Below are 18,291 nucleotides of genomic sequence, written 5' to 3'. Positions count from 1 at the left end.
TTCCACAATATTATCTAAAGATATAAAACTATAAAGCTTCATTAATTATCTTACAATACATACATGTATGTCTATAAATTTTTCTGAAATTCAAATATAAATACCTAAATTCCCCATTACCTATTAAACACTTATACCCGTATGCAGAGACAAAACTTAATGTGAGGAAAGTACATTCTAATTTTAAATGCAGAGAATAACCCGAAGGTGAAGACAATAGAATCTTGCCCTTAACTATTGGTTTTCCCCGCAATTATGATTGATGTATATACTATAATAGTTCATAGGATTATTTTTATTTGTTACTTAAGTGCCTTGAATTTTATAACTATATAAGGACATTCAATCCATCTAATCTTCACATGAAATCTTCATTTGAAAATGCCCTACAAAGCCAAACAATTGTCACGAAATTTTCGTTTTTATATTTGTAAAAATAAAATAGTGTTCAGTGACTCAAATCAGTGTTTGATTTTTTATATATTAAGTTTAAATATCCTAAGAGTCCTACAAAATAAACACCAAATCAATCAATAAATATATGAGTCTGAGCTGGTTACGCAACTCACTTTAATACGGAGTCATGATTGTCAAAACATCACAACCAACAGGTGCAATATTTTTCGGGAGAATATTTTTCTTCAGAATTATTAAGGAATGTTATTTGAGAACCAAGTTTTGTTTGGAATATTTATTTTATTGATATCAATAAAATTAATTGTTGAAACAGAGTTTGATTCTCAAAGTGTATTCCTTGTTAATTGAGAGAATGGGAGACTGTAAAATATGATTTTTGCCGGTTACGATGTGTTGGCTATCGTATTGATATTTATTTTTATATTTCAACACAATAGAGCGTGATTTGTGACTCGCAGCCATCTTATTTTTATATTTTTAATCGATACTTTATCAGCCCGAATATAGAAATATATATTATGTAACTATGTTTGTATTTCGATCGGGTTTTAGTCCTGAAGCAATCAGAAAAAAATACTAAACATTTTTTAAAAAATGAATATAAAAGTTGTAGGTCTTTGATAGGCTCGATAAGGTAATGTGAAAAGTATAATATTCAAGTGATCAAAACTGTATCTTTATCATGAAATAGAGCAATAAAAATCATTGCAACGCAGAATTAAATGTATTGTATTTAGAAATTCAATGAATTTGCAAATATGAATTCAATGTTAAAAACTACTGTTTGAGTGATTTTTAAATATCGCACCTCTGATAAAATACAAACAGGGTGTTCTTTAAACCCTGTCACATCCGAAACCAGGATGATCAGTATGGGCAAGAAGACATATTAGCATATTAAAAAAAATATTTAGAACAAAGTAAATTTTAAAAAAATATATATTCAAAAAACAAATGGTTGCTAACTTCTGCAGGGGAGAAGCGAGAGGGGCACGGTCGCGCAGTTGATGTGTATCAGACTCCCCCTCTGTTGCAACAAATTTAAATTCTGTGTAGTTGTTTATTTTGTCTGTATTCCTTTACTGTCAAATCGGGTTGTGGTCCTGTGGCTAGTGTCTCGGACTCACAAACCAAAGGTCCGTGGTTCGAATCTCACTCTACCTCAACTCGATTCCATTTTCTAATAGTGAGTTATTTACAACTCGTTGAAAATGGCCCTCAAAAATTAAATATTTGGGTAAATCATAAGAACGCAAATATTTATTTAAAAAAATAAAATAAAAATAAGGTTAATTTACTGACAATGTATATTTGATTAATCAAAAATAGACATTACTGCAGTGAATGTTTTTGCAATTTGATATAAAAATTGATGGTGGATATGCCAAACTGAAGAAAGACATTTGTCTTTCCTGACAATTCTGCTTTATTGAGTTTTTACTATTTTATCGGATGTGCGATAAATCGCATAAATGCAATAATTTTAATGATAGCTTTATTCTTGCATTTAAGACACTTAGCATCATATTTTAAGCCTGAGTATGTTTACTGTATTTTTTATCATGTAAGTTTTTTTTTTTATTATTTGACGTCACAGCTAGGGTTGCCAACTTTTTATGAGAGAATTTCTGGACATAACTTAAATGTTATATGCCATATGGTATTAGCCACTGAAGAACCACTCCCCTCTCGGGAGGGTTCGATGCTTTTTAGGAAACTTGCTGGCACATTGCGGATGTAAACTGTGTACCTCTAGTCAAGTTTAGACTTATATACTATGATTTGTGTGAAAGCATCATCATTCCCTTTCCATACCCAATGGTGCATAGGGCACTGCCAATGTACACCAATTGCAGCATATCTTGATCATTTTTGTTACATGAAGTTAAGATGATCAGTCTCACGCTTCAGGTTCCAGTCCAGGGACTATGAAATATTCTGGTGTGAAAACACCCTTTTTAAGTAAATATTTCTTATCAACCATGCCGGGAATCAAACCCGAGACCTCTTGCATGGGTAGACAAACGCGCTGACCATTACACCACGAGGCCGACAACGAAAGCGCTTACATTAAACGAGATTCCGAGGATTTTTTTAATGATAAACAATACTAAAATAAAAAAATACAGCTTTTTGATGTTTTTTTAAAATTATTAGACGAGCCTAATAGTCCACTTTCACACAACCGTTCTTTATGTTCTGCTGACAAGCCAGTTTAGTGGGTTTCATTATTTTTCCTCTTATATTTTCTGTCCATGTTTACCTTCTTAATCAAAAAAGATAACTAAATTGTTTTGAGTCCAAACTCATCTAAATCAATAGAACGTATTTTTGAGTGTAGGTGGATAGGTCAATAGCTTTTTCCAAAATTCCGGACATTCCGGCAATCCAGATCCAAATAATCCAGCTCAATCCTGGACGGTTGGCAACTCTAGTCCCCCACAGCACAGAAATAAAATCATTTAAATTAGCTATGTATTTTATTGTAAATCAAATTAATTAATGACAGGTTGATATTTTGGCTAATTTCTTTTGAGACCAATCAACAATTTTATCTCTCTCACAACATTGTGAGACTAGGCTAACGATGTCGCAAAAGCGATGAAACTGGTGATTGACCTACAAAACTTAGGTGATATTAAAAGTATCAACACCTGTCATTCAATTAATTTTATTAAAATCAGATGGTGCGGTGCCTCTTAGTCATAATTTTCTAAATAAAAATATTTCGTAACAAACAAAATTACTTTTATTCTAATAATCCCTTCCCTATTGATTTTGATCTGTCAATGTCTCAAAATAATGAGACAAAAATAAAACAATCAAATTATTCATAACTGTATTTTAATAAGCTTTTATTGTTTTCATAATGTGTTATAAATTACATAATACTCTTTCAACAGCCATTTAATCGAGAAGCATTCCCTAGAACTATGATTTTATAATAAACAAATCAATTCTTTACATTTTACAATAAATAATACATATTATTTTTGGCTCAGGATCACGGGTATAGAGGAAACATTTGAAAGTTTTCATAGAAGTTTGTGATTTTAGAGATAAAATACAACCAACTGTTGGTCATTTTGATGGCGAAGAGAAGTGTTTTTCAACCTTTTTAAATACTCCCTTACAAATAGAAAAATAGTTAGCGATCCCCCTGCCCAGGGGACCAGCTTTTACCTTGTTTGGGGGGGTCACAGTCACGGGCTATGCAAAAGTTAAGATCTGGCGCTACCCCCCCCCCGTCTCCAGGAAGCCAGTTTTTCATCCCTTACTTTTTATCTTACATGTGTGCCCGCTGCAAGTTTCTGTAGAGCACACATTATTTTACAATTGTATATGTATTTTCTATGAAAAGGCAGATGCAGGTAGGTACAGTAGTTTCTTTCCGCAGAAAACGAACTGAAATAAAATATTTATCGACTTCAGATAAAAATTAGGCACAATTATTGTTCTTTTTTTCAGAAATAAACATTGTTAAATGCTGTATTATAAAATTATCAAAAATGCATTTATCACGTGTATTTTCTATGGCATTGGTAGGTGGATGTTGGATTGTTCAAATAATCTGATTTTTATTTTTGTGAAAAATCGCAATAATTACAAATCTGATAACTAATGATGCCTTTTTTTATCGACAAGCAAACCATTCTCATGATTTATTTTTAAAATTTTGTGAAATTGTCATAACTATCTTTTTCTGAAAGAAGTGATTTTTCTTATTACAGTTTTATTGATGCAGTACTTTAAGAATCAATATTATGAAGTAGTGTAGAAGTTATTAGAAAAAGAAAGAAAACATAAATTGAAAGTTGAAAGGCATCTTAAATAATAAAATTCTGTTATTCCTAAAGCGGTATTAATAATTTTAGTAATAAAATGAGATAATTTGACCTGTACATTTAACAAAACTGAACTGGTCAACTTTAAGTGTCCTCTACAAAAACAATTTTAAAGTAAGATTGGTGTCATTTGAAAAATTACACTAGTCAGAATTTCATTTAGAACATTTAAACAAAAATCATATAATTTTACTCTAAAAATAAAGGGCTTCTGGGGATCCGTTAAATCCATTCAATCATATGTTTTACATGAACTAAAAAATAGCTACTATCGAGTAGAGTATAATAAAACCTCTACAGGCTCAAGAAAAATTACAAACCTTTAAATAATGACATAAAGGAAGCATTATAATATATGTCAATCATCCAGTTTACTTGTAAGACAAATCCGAAAAACAAGATTTAATTTAAGCATTCAGTTGTAAACATCTTCCTCTCTATCTGATTCACTATTCAGATTATAAATGCTAAAGGCCACCAAAAAAAATTATGCTGAAAAACGTCCAAAGAATTAAATGCTAATTGCCTGGGTCATTTTAAAACATTCTTAATTTCCTACTAATAAAGCAGACATCTTGGCAATCATTAAACATTGGTTAAAAAATATATAAAAATCATGTGCAAATTGAAAATATGAGAATTCAAAATTTAAATCACTCAAATATCGACGATAACGAGGCAGCTGATGAGTTGGCAAAACTGGGAGCTGAGACAGTGCCAATAAGCTAAGAGCCTTTCTGTAGGTTGCCCTAATGTGCTTCTCGTAACGAACTTAGATATTAAGTCCGGAAGCAGAGCGAGAAACTATTCGTACTCTCGCAGGGATTTGCTTTCGACCTGATGGAACTTAGTCTTACGACACTGCATATTGATTGAATGAACACTAGCTATAAATGAAACTTCTAGATGTAGGTTCTGCAGTGCAGATAATTAAACACCTATAAACATTCTACGCAATGCTTTATATCACAAAAGAAGTCGCATCTTCAGGGGACCACTCGTTAAACCTAAGGATGTGAGAACGCTCGCCTCTTACCTAATAGCTCCATACTTTAAGGGCTTAGAAGAGGAGGTTTTGCAGTATATATTTGAGCACTCGTTCTCCTCCTCGGCTCATTAAAGGTTTGGGAGGCAAGTATTAGTTTACTTGATATTCACAGGTCACAGCAATGCCAGGAAGCTTATCTAGTACATAGATAAAATTAAAATAGTTATTTTCTCATTTTCTCTAAACTTGTTTGGAGATGTCTTACTAATGAAGTGAACGTTTGACATGTTAAGTATTGTAGATAAAAACCAAACATTAAAAATTGTATCTACATTTTACTAGATTTACCTACTACATATTTTTTCATTTAAATTATTTATTGACAATTCTTGATGGAATTCCATTGTAATGATGTAATAACTTAAATTTACTTAATTTACTTCAGACTAGTCTGAAGATGCCCATTAGAGGGTGAAAGCGCTAATTGGTCAAAATAAATAAGTGGAAGTGTACCAAGTATTTTTTAAATAACTTATATGTAAATTTAAGTTATTACATCATTACTACATATTTTATTATTTAAGTAATAACTGTATGTAATATTTCCATACAATACATAAAATTCTGTGCTGTCATTTAGAAAGGCTTCACGTAACATTACAAATGTCTACTGTAAGCAATTTTTACACGAAAGAAACTATAAATTTACCAATAATGTCTAATTTTTATCTTTAATTTATTAAAAGCGGCTTACTAACTAGTAGGGTACAGATATATATTTTATTTTACTATTATGATACCAAATGAAGAATTGATTATTTAACAACAGTCTAGTTTCATAATCACTAAAATTTATTACGAGGGTGAAATACTGTTTAATATATTTATTTCATTTATTCATTTTTATTTTTAATAAAATACAAAACATAATTAATAATGCGTCCTCACTTGGGTAACCCCGTGCTAAAGACACATTACAATGTACTTATTGTTGAGTTTCTATTAATATATGATATTACTTATGTATAAAATGAAATGATTATTGAAGATAAACAAGCAAAATGTCAGCAAAATTATTTTTTGTATATTGCAACACACAATAAAAAATTATTAAAATAATTTATGAATTAATATTGGAATCATATAATTCTTGAAATATTTTGAATTAATTTGTTAACTATAAATAATTTAAAATAAGGGCAAGAAAATGCGAAATTAAAAAAAAAAGTCCAACCAAAGTTCCAAGGTTCAAATTCCACTCTACCACAACTTGATTCCCATATTATTTACAACTTTTAAGTTTTCCTATTTGGTCTGAAAAATTAAATATATTTAGATAAAAAATAAAAACTCAAGTAAAAAAAGTTTTAAAAAAGCAAAATATATAAGTAAGTGCCTTCTTTATAAACTTAAATGGATATATTCTTATTTTGAAATCATTTTGTATAAAATAACAAAAGATATTCTTTTGTTATTTTTATCCATGAATGTTTTTGTTAATAGTTTTACAAACTGTCAAAGTGACCTAGTATTTATTGTCTTTATTTAAAAAAAGCATGCAAGTTTTTACTTTTAAAACTCTAACTATCCGGATTTGCTATCACATTAAAAACTTATTTAAACATGTCCAGCAAAGTTAATTGCACAATGAAATTTAATTAAAAAACTTCTCATTTATTTTTTATTGCCTGATAATGATCTGGAGTTTGGATAAACGGAGTTCTACTGTATCAAATTATTTCCTGTCATGCGCACATAAACAAAGGCTATTCAAGATTTGGATCGACCGTACTCCTTTGCAAGCCTCATAAAACATTTAAGAATGCTATTTCGTACAGAAGGTTAAAAGGCTAAGTGACTGATGTTCCACTATAGCCCAAATTGAGTTATATAATATACCACTTTTCTCCGTATTTTAAACTGTGTCATATGAGCCCGACATTGATATCTGATATAAATTTTGGCATGTACAACGTTCATACAATCAACGTATTTATATCACAAAAAAATGGACTTGTTTTTATGAATGGGCAATTCTCGTGGATTTTTTTAAATAGCTAATAAATTAATATTAAAGATCACAAGACAATCGGTATTATTCTTATTAAAATATGTAGAGAAAAAAGGGAGATATAAGGGATTAAACTATCATTTGAATAAAGGGAACAACGAGCAATTAGTGACATCATCGGATGCTGTGTGATGTCATTGGTTGTTTTATATGAAATGTCTGCGGTTTTATAGAGTAGCTACCTATTTCTATGGGTTGTTTGTTTACACACCATGCTGTACTTTACCTGTCATTTGTCAAACACTTTGAGTTTCGAGCTGTGATCTATCATTTGAAAAATGTTTTTTTCGATGCGCTGTGCCTAAGTGCAGAAATATATAAATAAATCTGCCAAAAAAACTATCTTTTCATACACCTAAGAACCCGATAATGGCAAAAAAGTGGTGGTCGAGCGGTCTGTTTTTATTATAACCTGTCAATCTATTAATGCTTGGAATGTGGAAGGTAAATGCCCCTTCGGGCGCAAATTTTATGCGAGGGGGATAAGAAGTACAGACAACAATAGTATACTAGTATTATATTGTGCACGCTTCCTTTTACTTCTATATATGGCATAACCAACATGAAAATAAATGCATCATTCGCGGACTGTGACTAAATTTATTTCCAACTTACTAAACTGATGTTTTTGAGATAGCGAATTTTGCAAATAAAATTTATAAATGATTATTAGGGCATTTTAAACACTGAAAGTCTTTAAATCCTTTATATATACAGTGCGTTAAATTCGATATTTCTCCTGAATAAAAATACCCTATTGTCATTTAGATTAAATCTGGTTTTTGTATTTATAGTACATATCCCAAATACTTTTATATAACACCTCATACATTCACACGCATCAGTAATTTAGCATTTTTACAGTCGATATGTATATTTGAAGACATTAAATGTTTATTGCAATAGTGACTAAAGGTATATTGACTATTTAAAAAATTAAAAAATGTCAGAGTTTCAAATTCTCCTAAAATGAAACCAGCCAATCACATTACATGTCACATCAGTAAAATAAAAATGGCTGTTAAAAAAGTATTTATACCATATAATACCAACATAAAAAAAAATAGTCAGTGTCATAATCCACTAAAATAAGCAACGCGAGTTTTAAAAGCTTTGAAAATTATATATTACTGACTTTAAATTATAATTAACACGTATATAATTTTAAATATATTCACAACTCAAAAGGAAACAATACTTGGAACATGATATTCTAGTGAGGAAGACTCATTTGAAGTTAGAAACAATATAAATAAGAAGAGATATAAAAATGAATTAGGATGTGGTTCTGGTGTAGAGTCGTAGACTCATGGATGAAGTTCTGAGTCCGGCTCTTATCACAAATTGATTTCATTTTTAGTACAGTTATTTAAGACTAGTTGAAAATGGCCTCAAAATTGAAATATTTAGGTAAATTATAAGAACACAGTTTAGGGGCAAGAAAATGCAAAAGTTAGGTCCGTCTGTGGGATAGTGGGATGGCAAAAGGGTATATCTGTCATTTTCTAAACTGTACAGGACAAGCAAACAATTCCTTCTGTCGCATAGCTTAAGCCCAGACAGACAAAGACAGGCGCCGTGGTGCAGTTGGTTTGACGGCCAACTGTGAAACTGGCGTCGCGGGTTCGATTCCCGCCAGTTGCAAGAAAGAAATCCAAGAAAGATTTTTTTCTCAATTGGTCTGGGTGTTGTGGTATATTTTTCATTACCTCCTTCCATATCCCCTCTAACCTGCTGATGAGCCTCAAAATAGAGGCTTAGCGGGTTATTCCTTTAAAAAAAACAGATAAACCCCATATTTTAATACAACCATTTTGAAAGAAGCTCTAGAGCAATATATTATTTTGTCAATATGAAAGAGCAGCATGTTTTATGTAAAGATGTCTTTTGAAAAAAATTACATATATTCTTTTTTGCCATCACACTACTGACATACAACAAAACATTGTTAAGAATTCAGCATATTCTTTAAAAATACAAAGCTTAAAATGTACACTAAATAATACTATTATTTGGAAGATATAAGAAAAATAAACTGTACATTATAGATGTATATAATTGATAAGAAAAGGGGGAGTATTTCAATATGGCCATTAATTCTTTATATTTTATGGTAAATGGTAAGACTTGTAATCTATTATTAAAATATTCTAATGCTTAATTTTCTCCAACGGAAGATGCTGTTTTGATAATCAGATGGCAGAAGGGACCATCTGTAATTTCTAAGTTTTTTAGTTTTTAACAGTTTTGATATTTAAATATAATTAAATACACATAGAAGAAAAAAAAAAAATACACCAATATTTAAACGGGTATTTATTATTTAAAACTGAACAAAACACTAAAATATTTTAGTTTCTAGATTGAATCAATGTCTTTTCAGTTTTCCTGAACATTTTTGAAATTACAGATGGTCCTTTCTGCCATCTGAATACCGATTTATTTCAATGACGTAAAACAAATAGACACGCTTTTGCCTTACCAACAGTATCTTGTATTAAGAAAATTGCGTTACCCTCAACAATTAGAAATAAAGAGACAGCAAATCACAATACACATAAAATTTGTGTGAAAATGAGATATACATATTTTTTACTTCATATTTTTGTGTACCTCGTAATCATTTGGATGGTATTTACGAATGAAACGATATATCTGTTCTGGTGTTCACAACTACAGTGGAATTAAATCATTTTCTCACCACACACTGAGACATTTTTCTGCATGGCGTCACGCCTTATCACAATGAAGGTGTGTTAGAAAATAAGGTAGTTGTAACGTGCCTATTTAATTATATGTCATTGATTTATTTTCATTTTATCAGCTTCAGCCATATTATAAGTAAATAAATAACAAAAATTAAGAGGACATATGCCCAAATCGCATATACACCATAGATTTTTAATACTCTTCCAAAACCTACCTAATAATATGTGACATCAAATTATCTTAAATTATTTCAAAGTACGCATTACATTTTACAACACCCTAATAATATGCTAATAAGTAATAAGTTAAGAGATAAATGTTTCTGATTTGTCTTGCAAAGTATTAACAGGACAGAATTATATTACTAAATAATTACAGAGTAACAATTATTATAGATACATTTTTACAATTCTAAAGACTATGTAAACCTTTGGTTCAGATTTTTAAACTTTCGCTACAAAATACAAAATAATATTCAGAATTAGAAACACAAAGCGGACTCCCGTTTCACGCTGTGGATATGTCGCAACAGGATTGTCATTTTAGCTGGAATACATATTGCCTAGCCATTGTAAAAGGTCTACTAACGTGTAGCCATATTGTCATTGCATTTTACAATTTGGCCCAAGTTTAGCTGCTTTGTAAATTGCTGAAGATTTTAGATCTCAAGAGGCAAAATTAGCAGTTCATAGCCCATAAAAAAAGTCCCAGTGCCAACCCATATTAACGGGAGCGAGGTATGGAATTGGAAAAACAAATAGTGGGCTAAATGCTCTCAGACGAATGTGTGGTAAAACTATGTATGATAAATGTCAAGATCCGTGCATTATGTAAGCATTATCAACTAAGTACCAGTGGCGAACAGTGATTTTATTTACACATAAGCTATAAAAAAATATCATTTATTTGTACCTACATAGTAGGTACATAATATAATGCAAGTTATATATACTATAAATAGCTATTTTTTCTGTGGTTCTGTGTGATACAACAACTCTCATCTATGAAATCAACTCAAAGTACGTAACTTCGTGATATATTATATTGTGATTATCCATTAATTTAACACATAACTTATATAAAAGTTTATAATTCAATCAGTATTATATATTCTCATAGCGATTGAAATGTCAACTGACCGATTTGTTCTAGAAATTAATAATGCCAATAACGGTCGTGTTGAGCGCCACGTGTATTGGGAGTCATATGTCAAAAGTATCATCTCAAAGAAAAATAGTCCTTAAGAAAAAAATTTTGAAATACTGTTTTCCAAATCGAGAATCTTCAATGAATTTGTGTAATCTGCAAGTTAACTCTAGGAGAAAAATCCCGTTACTGGGTTTTATATGTTCAAAATATAGTAAACTTATTTGTATGAAGAAATAAGCTGGAGTAATTGGCTAGTTCCTTGGCTCATTGCTGGCGCTGGGCGCGCTTTTTTATTTTTTATGTTTGGAGAAACATACAAATGGTGGCAATGATTTATAAGAAATAGTAATTATTTGTTTGTTTTTCTGTCAATAAAGTCACTGTAAAACATTATTATGGATAATCAAATATAATGGTTAACTGCGCATAATCGCTTCTATACACGATTCGCCCCTCCTAAGTACACACTTGATACGATGAACAAATAAAAAAACCATTGAACGTTCTTATTAAAAATATCAAAAACTTTTAGTAAAAAAAATTAGACAAAAAGCTTACAGAGTTAAAACTTTGAATATAAAAGTTTTACCATTTGGCCAGTTGGTTTACTTCATCTCCAATGGCCTCAAATATACCATTCAATGTGAAGTACGCTTGTTCAGACACAATTAAATAAGGTTAATCATCGATGGTCTCTTTTACAATACGGAGCCGTTTTGTTCTAGTCAATATGTATTCTGACTAAAACTACGAACACATGTCAAGTAACACTGTGTAAAAAAGCATTATATTACGGCCATAGAATTAAAAATAGTCCAGAAACCGTATACGCACATCAAACAGAAGGCAACTAAACTACTCATAAATGAATTGCTTTTTTTTACCTTACATTTGTGTTATAATTAAATTTTTTCCCATCGTGAAACATTACGGCATTGAGATTTTCCAATATGTTGCGTTTAATTTTGATAACACTAACTTAATTATTTACTAAATTGTATTAATCTAAGTATTATCTAATTAAGGGGGAAAAATAATTTGTTCAAAATAATCGTTAAAATTTATAAAATATTTTTGCGATGGCAAATCAAATAAAAATCATTTTTGATAACCGCACTATTTATGCATAAAAAATGTGTATTTTCCTATCAAATTTAAAATTCTTTAACCATCTTGAAGGATGTTTGGCTACCGTGGGAGCGGTCTCGGGTTATATTCCCAACATGGTTGACATGAAATATTTATTTCATAAAATGTTTTTACACTAGAATATTTCATAGTCCCTGGACTGGCACCTGAAGCGTAAGACTGATCATCTTACCTTCATGATACACGCTGCGGTTAGTGTACCGATACAGTTCCCTATTCATTAGGTGCGGGACGGTAGTGATGTTGAATGATTAGCCATCTCATTTTTAATTATGTTTACTATATAAATAATAATTGATTAATAAATAAACATTTTCTAAATTATATTCGAGCTAATATTTGCATAAGTAAGCAATAATTTAATGAATAATTATTAATCTTAAAACCATTCTAGAAAACACATTAATTTTTCTAAAATTTAATATGAAACAAAAGTTAAAAAATAATCTACATACATAAAACATTTGGTCCTAGGCATACATACTAAATTCCATAAATTATTTTTAAAAATTGTATTTTTTATATTATATTATATGTACATGCGATATTGTCTGCCTTGTAGTCTAGTGGTCGCCACTTTTGCTTACCATGCGAGAGGTGCCGGGTTCGAATCCCAACAGGATTGATGATCAATTATTTACTTAAAAAGGCATTTTTATACTGCAATATTTCTTAGTCTCTAGACTTGCACTGTTAGACTGATCACCTTGTAATGAATGATGATGATGATAATAAAAAGAGTAATAACTGTAAGGTATTAATTAACATAAAAAAGTCAAAATTGATAAAAAAATTTAAGCAGAAAGTTCAGTACTACGGGAAATCGGATATATAAATGTTTTCGTACACTCGGTAAAAATTAGAGCATTTTATTGTTGGCAGTTTCTTAAAAATGCGTATTTAAAAAAATTAACTACTTTGAACGACGTCACTAGTTCCCTGAAATCAACCATTGATAAAGTGTTGCAATAGATTTCCGGTTTACGGGAAGCCAACTCACCAATCAGCAGAACTCCGTGACGAGAAGTTGTGACGTCACGAGCGGAGTAATTTCAAAGCTACAAGACTTTAAAAATCATAGCGCTGATAGTATGATAAATAAAAAAATATTTCTTATTTTTTAGTTTAGTTTGATAGTCAGTTGAAAACAGTTGTCATTTATATTTTTTATTTTATATTGTTCTGTATCCGGAAGACGCAGATAATTCTATGTGTAAAATGGAACTGAAATTCTGGACAAGTGTTTTTCACTCTATAAAAGTCTTGAAAAAAAGGAGAGTACAGATAAGTCCGCCTCGTAATGTAATGTTTGGCGTGTTCGCCTACAGATCAAATACATACTTATTTCAATGATAGTTTTAAACTGTAATATTGAAATTGACAAACGATTTTCTGATTAGTTTAAATAAAGGTGTTTTAGATCAACACTTATATGGAATTTAGTACTATAAATTGTTGGTATAATATCTAAATAAATCATTTTCGGACAAACAGGAATGTTCAGAAATAAAAGTGAATCAAATGTGAAATACAACAAGATTAAAATAAACAAAACAATATAACCTATTTAAATGAAAATAAATTGTTCAACTTATCACATAAAAACATTTTTGATAGATGGCGGGTTAAAACAATGGAATTTTAATGTTTGCTGCCTGATTTTTGGAAGAAAACTGTTACCAACATAACACAACAGAGATCTGGACACTGCATTAAGAAATTCATATCAACTCATTGGAAACTGTGTAATAGATATATTGCATATAAAATGAACTCGCAATTATTAAAATGGAAATTAACTATTCCGAGTAATTGAAGATTTCAACGTGACATAATTTATCATATAAAATACTTAACAAACTGTTGAAATGTTTATTTTATTTTAATAGGTACAACATTTGCATACCAAATCACAAATCACAACACTAGGAACTGCCAATTTTTCAGTTATTATTCTGGAAATACTAATTATGCCTTTTATAATACTTTGGACCGTATTGAAAGAAACGGTAATTTGGTGTGGTTGTAATCTTTTTATTCTAGTATATTTTTCAATTTTTTTTTTCTTTACGTGTACTTATATTTCTTTTCTTAAAAATTTCTGCATCATTTTTCGTCGTCTTTTATATCGTCGGTATATGTAATGATAAAACCCCTCTAAATGACCATTTTACATTTTCTCAATATCGGCAATAATGCATTTAGGGGGTTTTATCCTCGGAGTAATAACGCACTACAGCTGTAGAGACGCCATTTCGCTCTACGGCATAGAAAAAAGCGTTGCTAATTTTTGTTTGGTTTTTGGTTTTGCAACAGACGTGTAACGGACGGTTTCGTCGCTGCATTTGCGATTCTCGACCTGAATACCTACGGTCTGTTGTTTTGCTATTAACTATACTGTCGTCGCAAGCAAAAAAGCAGTTATTTGCAAAAGCCAAAAACTGTAAATAATCATAAGTAAAAACACAGTATTTCAATTGTTTCTAAAGCATAAAACCTGTTTATGTCACATCTACACTGAGGTTTTGCTTATAGATCTCTAGATACTGTGTTATTGTACTTTTTTTAATGCTCATTGCTTTATCAAATGGTTCGAAATTCTTGTCGAACATTGCCTCATATTTTATTGCTTACTATTTGATACTGCTCTACGGTATTATTTTTAGCCAATGATGGAAATTTAAATAAATTAGAAGTACTTAAAAATACAGCCATGAGAATAGAGCTGAAAAGGGGTAGATATAATAAAATGGAATAAATGCAAGAAGAACTCAATTGGATACCAATAAAAAAGAGACTAATGTATAATATGCTTGTTTTTATATTTTAATTTTTTAACAACCGAATGCCCTTCATCAATAAGAAAGTGTTGAATAAAAGTTTTCATAACTATATTACTAGAAATAAGGATAGAATAAGGCTGCCATTTAAAATAAAAAAAAACAGAATCCCAAAATTGCATTATGTATAAAGATTCAAGAATGTATGAAGAGATTCCTAAATGTCTGAAGAATGAAAAGAGTTTGAATGAATTTAAAAATAAATGTTATGTTTACTGTAAAATTATGTAAATAAATATGTAATTAAAATAAGTGTAAATATTTGTTCATATACTAATTGTAACATAAGCTAACTTAAGAAATAAATATTTAACTCATTTTGTGATTTTTGACAAAAACCTGCCTTTTTGTTTATGACGGTAGTATAGCTAACTTCGTGATTTATAATCCTAGAATGATTTTTGCCCGTATGGGCAGCTCTACAGAATTATTATCAGAATACCGACGATATATGTCATATTTATTAACCAGTTCATTAGTCTGACAAGTCTGAAACAACGAAATTGAAGTTTAGTATGTAGTTTTATGACAAATTATCCTCTGTCTGATGCACTCCTCAGATGACTGCAAAATGCCACCAAAAAATATGTAATTGTGAAAAACTTCTACAGAATTAAATTACTATTAAATTATTTTTTGGCTCACTGCAAAAATATTTAAAATGTCCTATTAATAAAGCAGACATATTGCCAATGTACGCAATCAGTAAACATCGGTTGAAAAAATCATGCACAAATCGACATATTCCATTTTATGTGATCATTAGAATAGTTATTTTCTCATTATCTCTGAACTTGTAATTTGGAGATGTCTGACTAATAAATTGGACGGTCAATACATAAATGAAAAACAATAATATGCAACAATATTCCCAGTTAAAAATTTCAAGTACAATATTATATGGTAAAATTTCTGATCATTTTTTCATTAATCTAAAATTGAAAAAGTCCAGATTTCTATTTTTGTTACAATAGACTCATTATATAATTAGTAAAAATTGAAGTACAATAATAAAATTGATGTAAATTAATTTATATAATAATAATTCTATAATTGGCAATTTCAACTCCAAATAGGTAATGTGATATTATTAACCAATGATTTTTTTAAAATTATGAAATGAATAATTATAAAATAAAACGATTTTTGTAGATTTAAAAAAACCATTGGCCATAAAAAATATTGGTAAAATGTCGTCATTCTTTCACTTACTAAAACTAAAATAAATATTTAAATAATTCTAATGAGTTTTTTGTGTAGCATCTAATAACTACTAAGCAAGCCAAAATAATCACATACATAATTAAACAATAACATCCTTTTATATATATGTCCATTTGAGACAAATTATTATTTATTTATTTAAAAATTATGTGCTGATGTTTTTCAGGTGCCTTGTATCACTGATACTTCTTAGCAAATATTTATCCTGATTATAAAAACACATTTAAATACATACATATTATATAACTTATACAAGGTCTGTCAGAATGATCTACCCATTTTGAAAATGGCGCCGCAGAGACACTGTTAGCCATGGACGAAGCTTAGGTATCGTTTTAACTTCCCGAACATTTGCCAATTTAGTTTTGGATTTATGCATGGATAGGTGAGACATCTTCTGATCTCTCCCCATGCAATTTCTTTATTTGAGGATACCTGAAGGTGGAAGTCTTTAAACACAAGCCACAGATAATTGAAAGGTTTTGATAAACAGGTATCAGGAATGTATAACTCGAAGGGGCAGGCATTTAGACGGCATAATTTTCAAAACAAATGAATTTTTATACAAACACGAAATGGGAAGCCGTGTTCTTTCTTATGGTAAAATATAAATTACGATAATTGGTGAATTTTTATTAAGCTTCCAAATAAGTTGATCATTTTTCCAGACTGTATAAAACATATAATAGATTAAACCTTTTGTAGTGTTGTCAAAGTACAATTTTTTTGATTTTCAGATCTCAAAATAATAAAACATTTAAAAATTTAGTCAAAATATAAAACGTCCCCTGAGTGGTGGAAAGAACCAAGTGGAAAATACTAAATATGTCTTTCGTAACAATCTTTTGTATATTTCTTTTGAAATTTGTATTGATTAAAAATACAGTTCTACATGTGATATAGAACCAAAATCCTCAAAACTCAATGGCTACTTTCGGATAAAAATTTGAAAACGGAAATCATATAGAGGAAAGTCTGCCCCATCGTGTAGTGGTCGGCACATTCATCTACCATTCTTGTGGTCCCGAAGATCCTGGGAAGGTTGACATGAAACATATATTTTTACAGGCAGTTGTACACTGAAATATATAATTGTTTCTGAACTGGCACAAACGTAAGACTGATCACTTTTATTTTTTGAACAGATGATCGAAATATGGTTGATTCAATGGAACAACAATTCATTTCTGTAAGCACAACCAAAGGTTCAATTCTGAACTCTCGGGGGTAAAAAACGCGTTGCTAGCACGTAATTTACGTACTAATTAAGCGCTAGCAGCACTTTACCCCCTAGAGAGCATTAATAATCGCTATGCAACTACAGATAACAGTTTGGTGATGATAATATGTACTCAGTAATGAGTATTTCCTTAAGGTTTCATTAACCTGGCTGAATAAATGTCGGTTCTACAATGGAAAGATATATGTTTGGTTAACTTTTAAGTCATTGTTCTCAAAACTATGATAGTATATTGTGACTCAGCTCTTTCCACCACTAAGACGATGATTTATTAAGTATCTACTATGGACATTTATGTGAATAATTTCATAGTCAATCAATAAATTAAAGAAGTCTTCTGTCCGTAGCTACAGAATCTTCTGTTTCCACATTTTCATTAGCGGTGGGAGTCCCATCTTTCTCTTCCAAAGCAGCTTCTTCCAACCATTTCTGTATTTCGTGAGTATACATTCTTCTTTGAAGAACTTCACGCGTACGAGGCCTTGAACCGATGAATGTCATAGTCACCTAGAAACATAAATAAGTCAATGTTTATATTTTGATTGCAACACTTGGCCGTCACCGGGCACAAGACTTCGGTTTTCCGATGCAGCGCCCTGTGCAACATCCGGTGCGGATAGGAGTATGGTGATGATGAACATTTTGTTTAGTTTGAAATG

The 18,291-nt window shown here is 30.3% G+C and overlaps 1 protein-coding gene across 1 annotated transcript in view; it reads right to left on the bottom strand.

The window, feature by feature from the left end:
- Positions 1–17,244: 17,244 nt before the first annotated feature.
- LOC148282523 (two pore calcium channel protein 1-like) overlaps positions 17,245–18,291 on the bottom strand; it is a 28,095-nt gene continuing 27,048 nt past the window's right edge. The window contains exon 16 of the mRNA XM_088224932.1: positions 17,245–18,139. Coding sequence (XP_088081058.1) covers positions 17,957–18,139 — 183 coding nt within the window. The 3' untranslated portion in view covers positions 17,245–17,956. The remainder of the gene's footprint in view (positions 18,140–18,291) is intronic.

This window comes from Micrasema longulum, unplaced genomic scaffold (assembly GCF_059751315.1).
Source record: "Micrasema longulum isolate JH-2025_06_02 unplaced genomic scaffold, ASM5975131v1 h1tg000321l, whole genome shotgun sequence".
Lineage (NCBI taxonomy): Eukaryota > Metazoa > Arthropoda > Insecta > Trichoptera > Brachycentridae > Micrasema > Micrasema longulum.
This window is presented reverse-complemented; position numbering and strand designations above follow the sequence as displayed.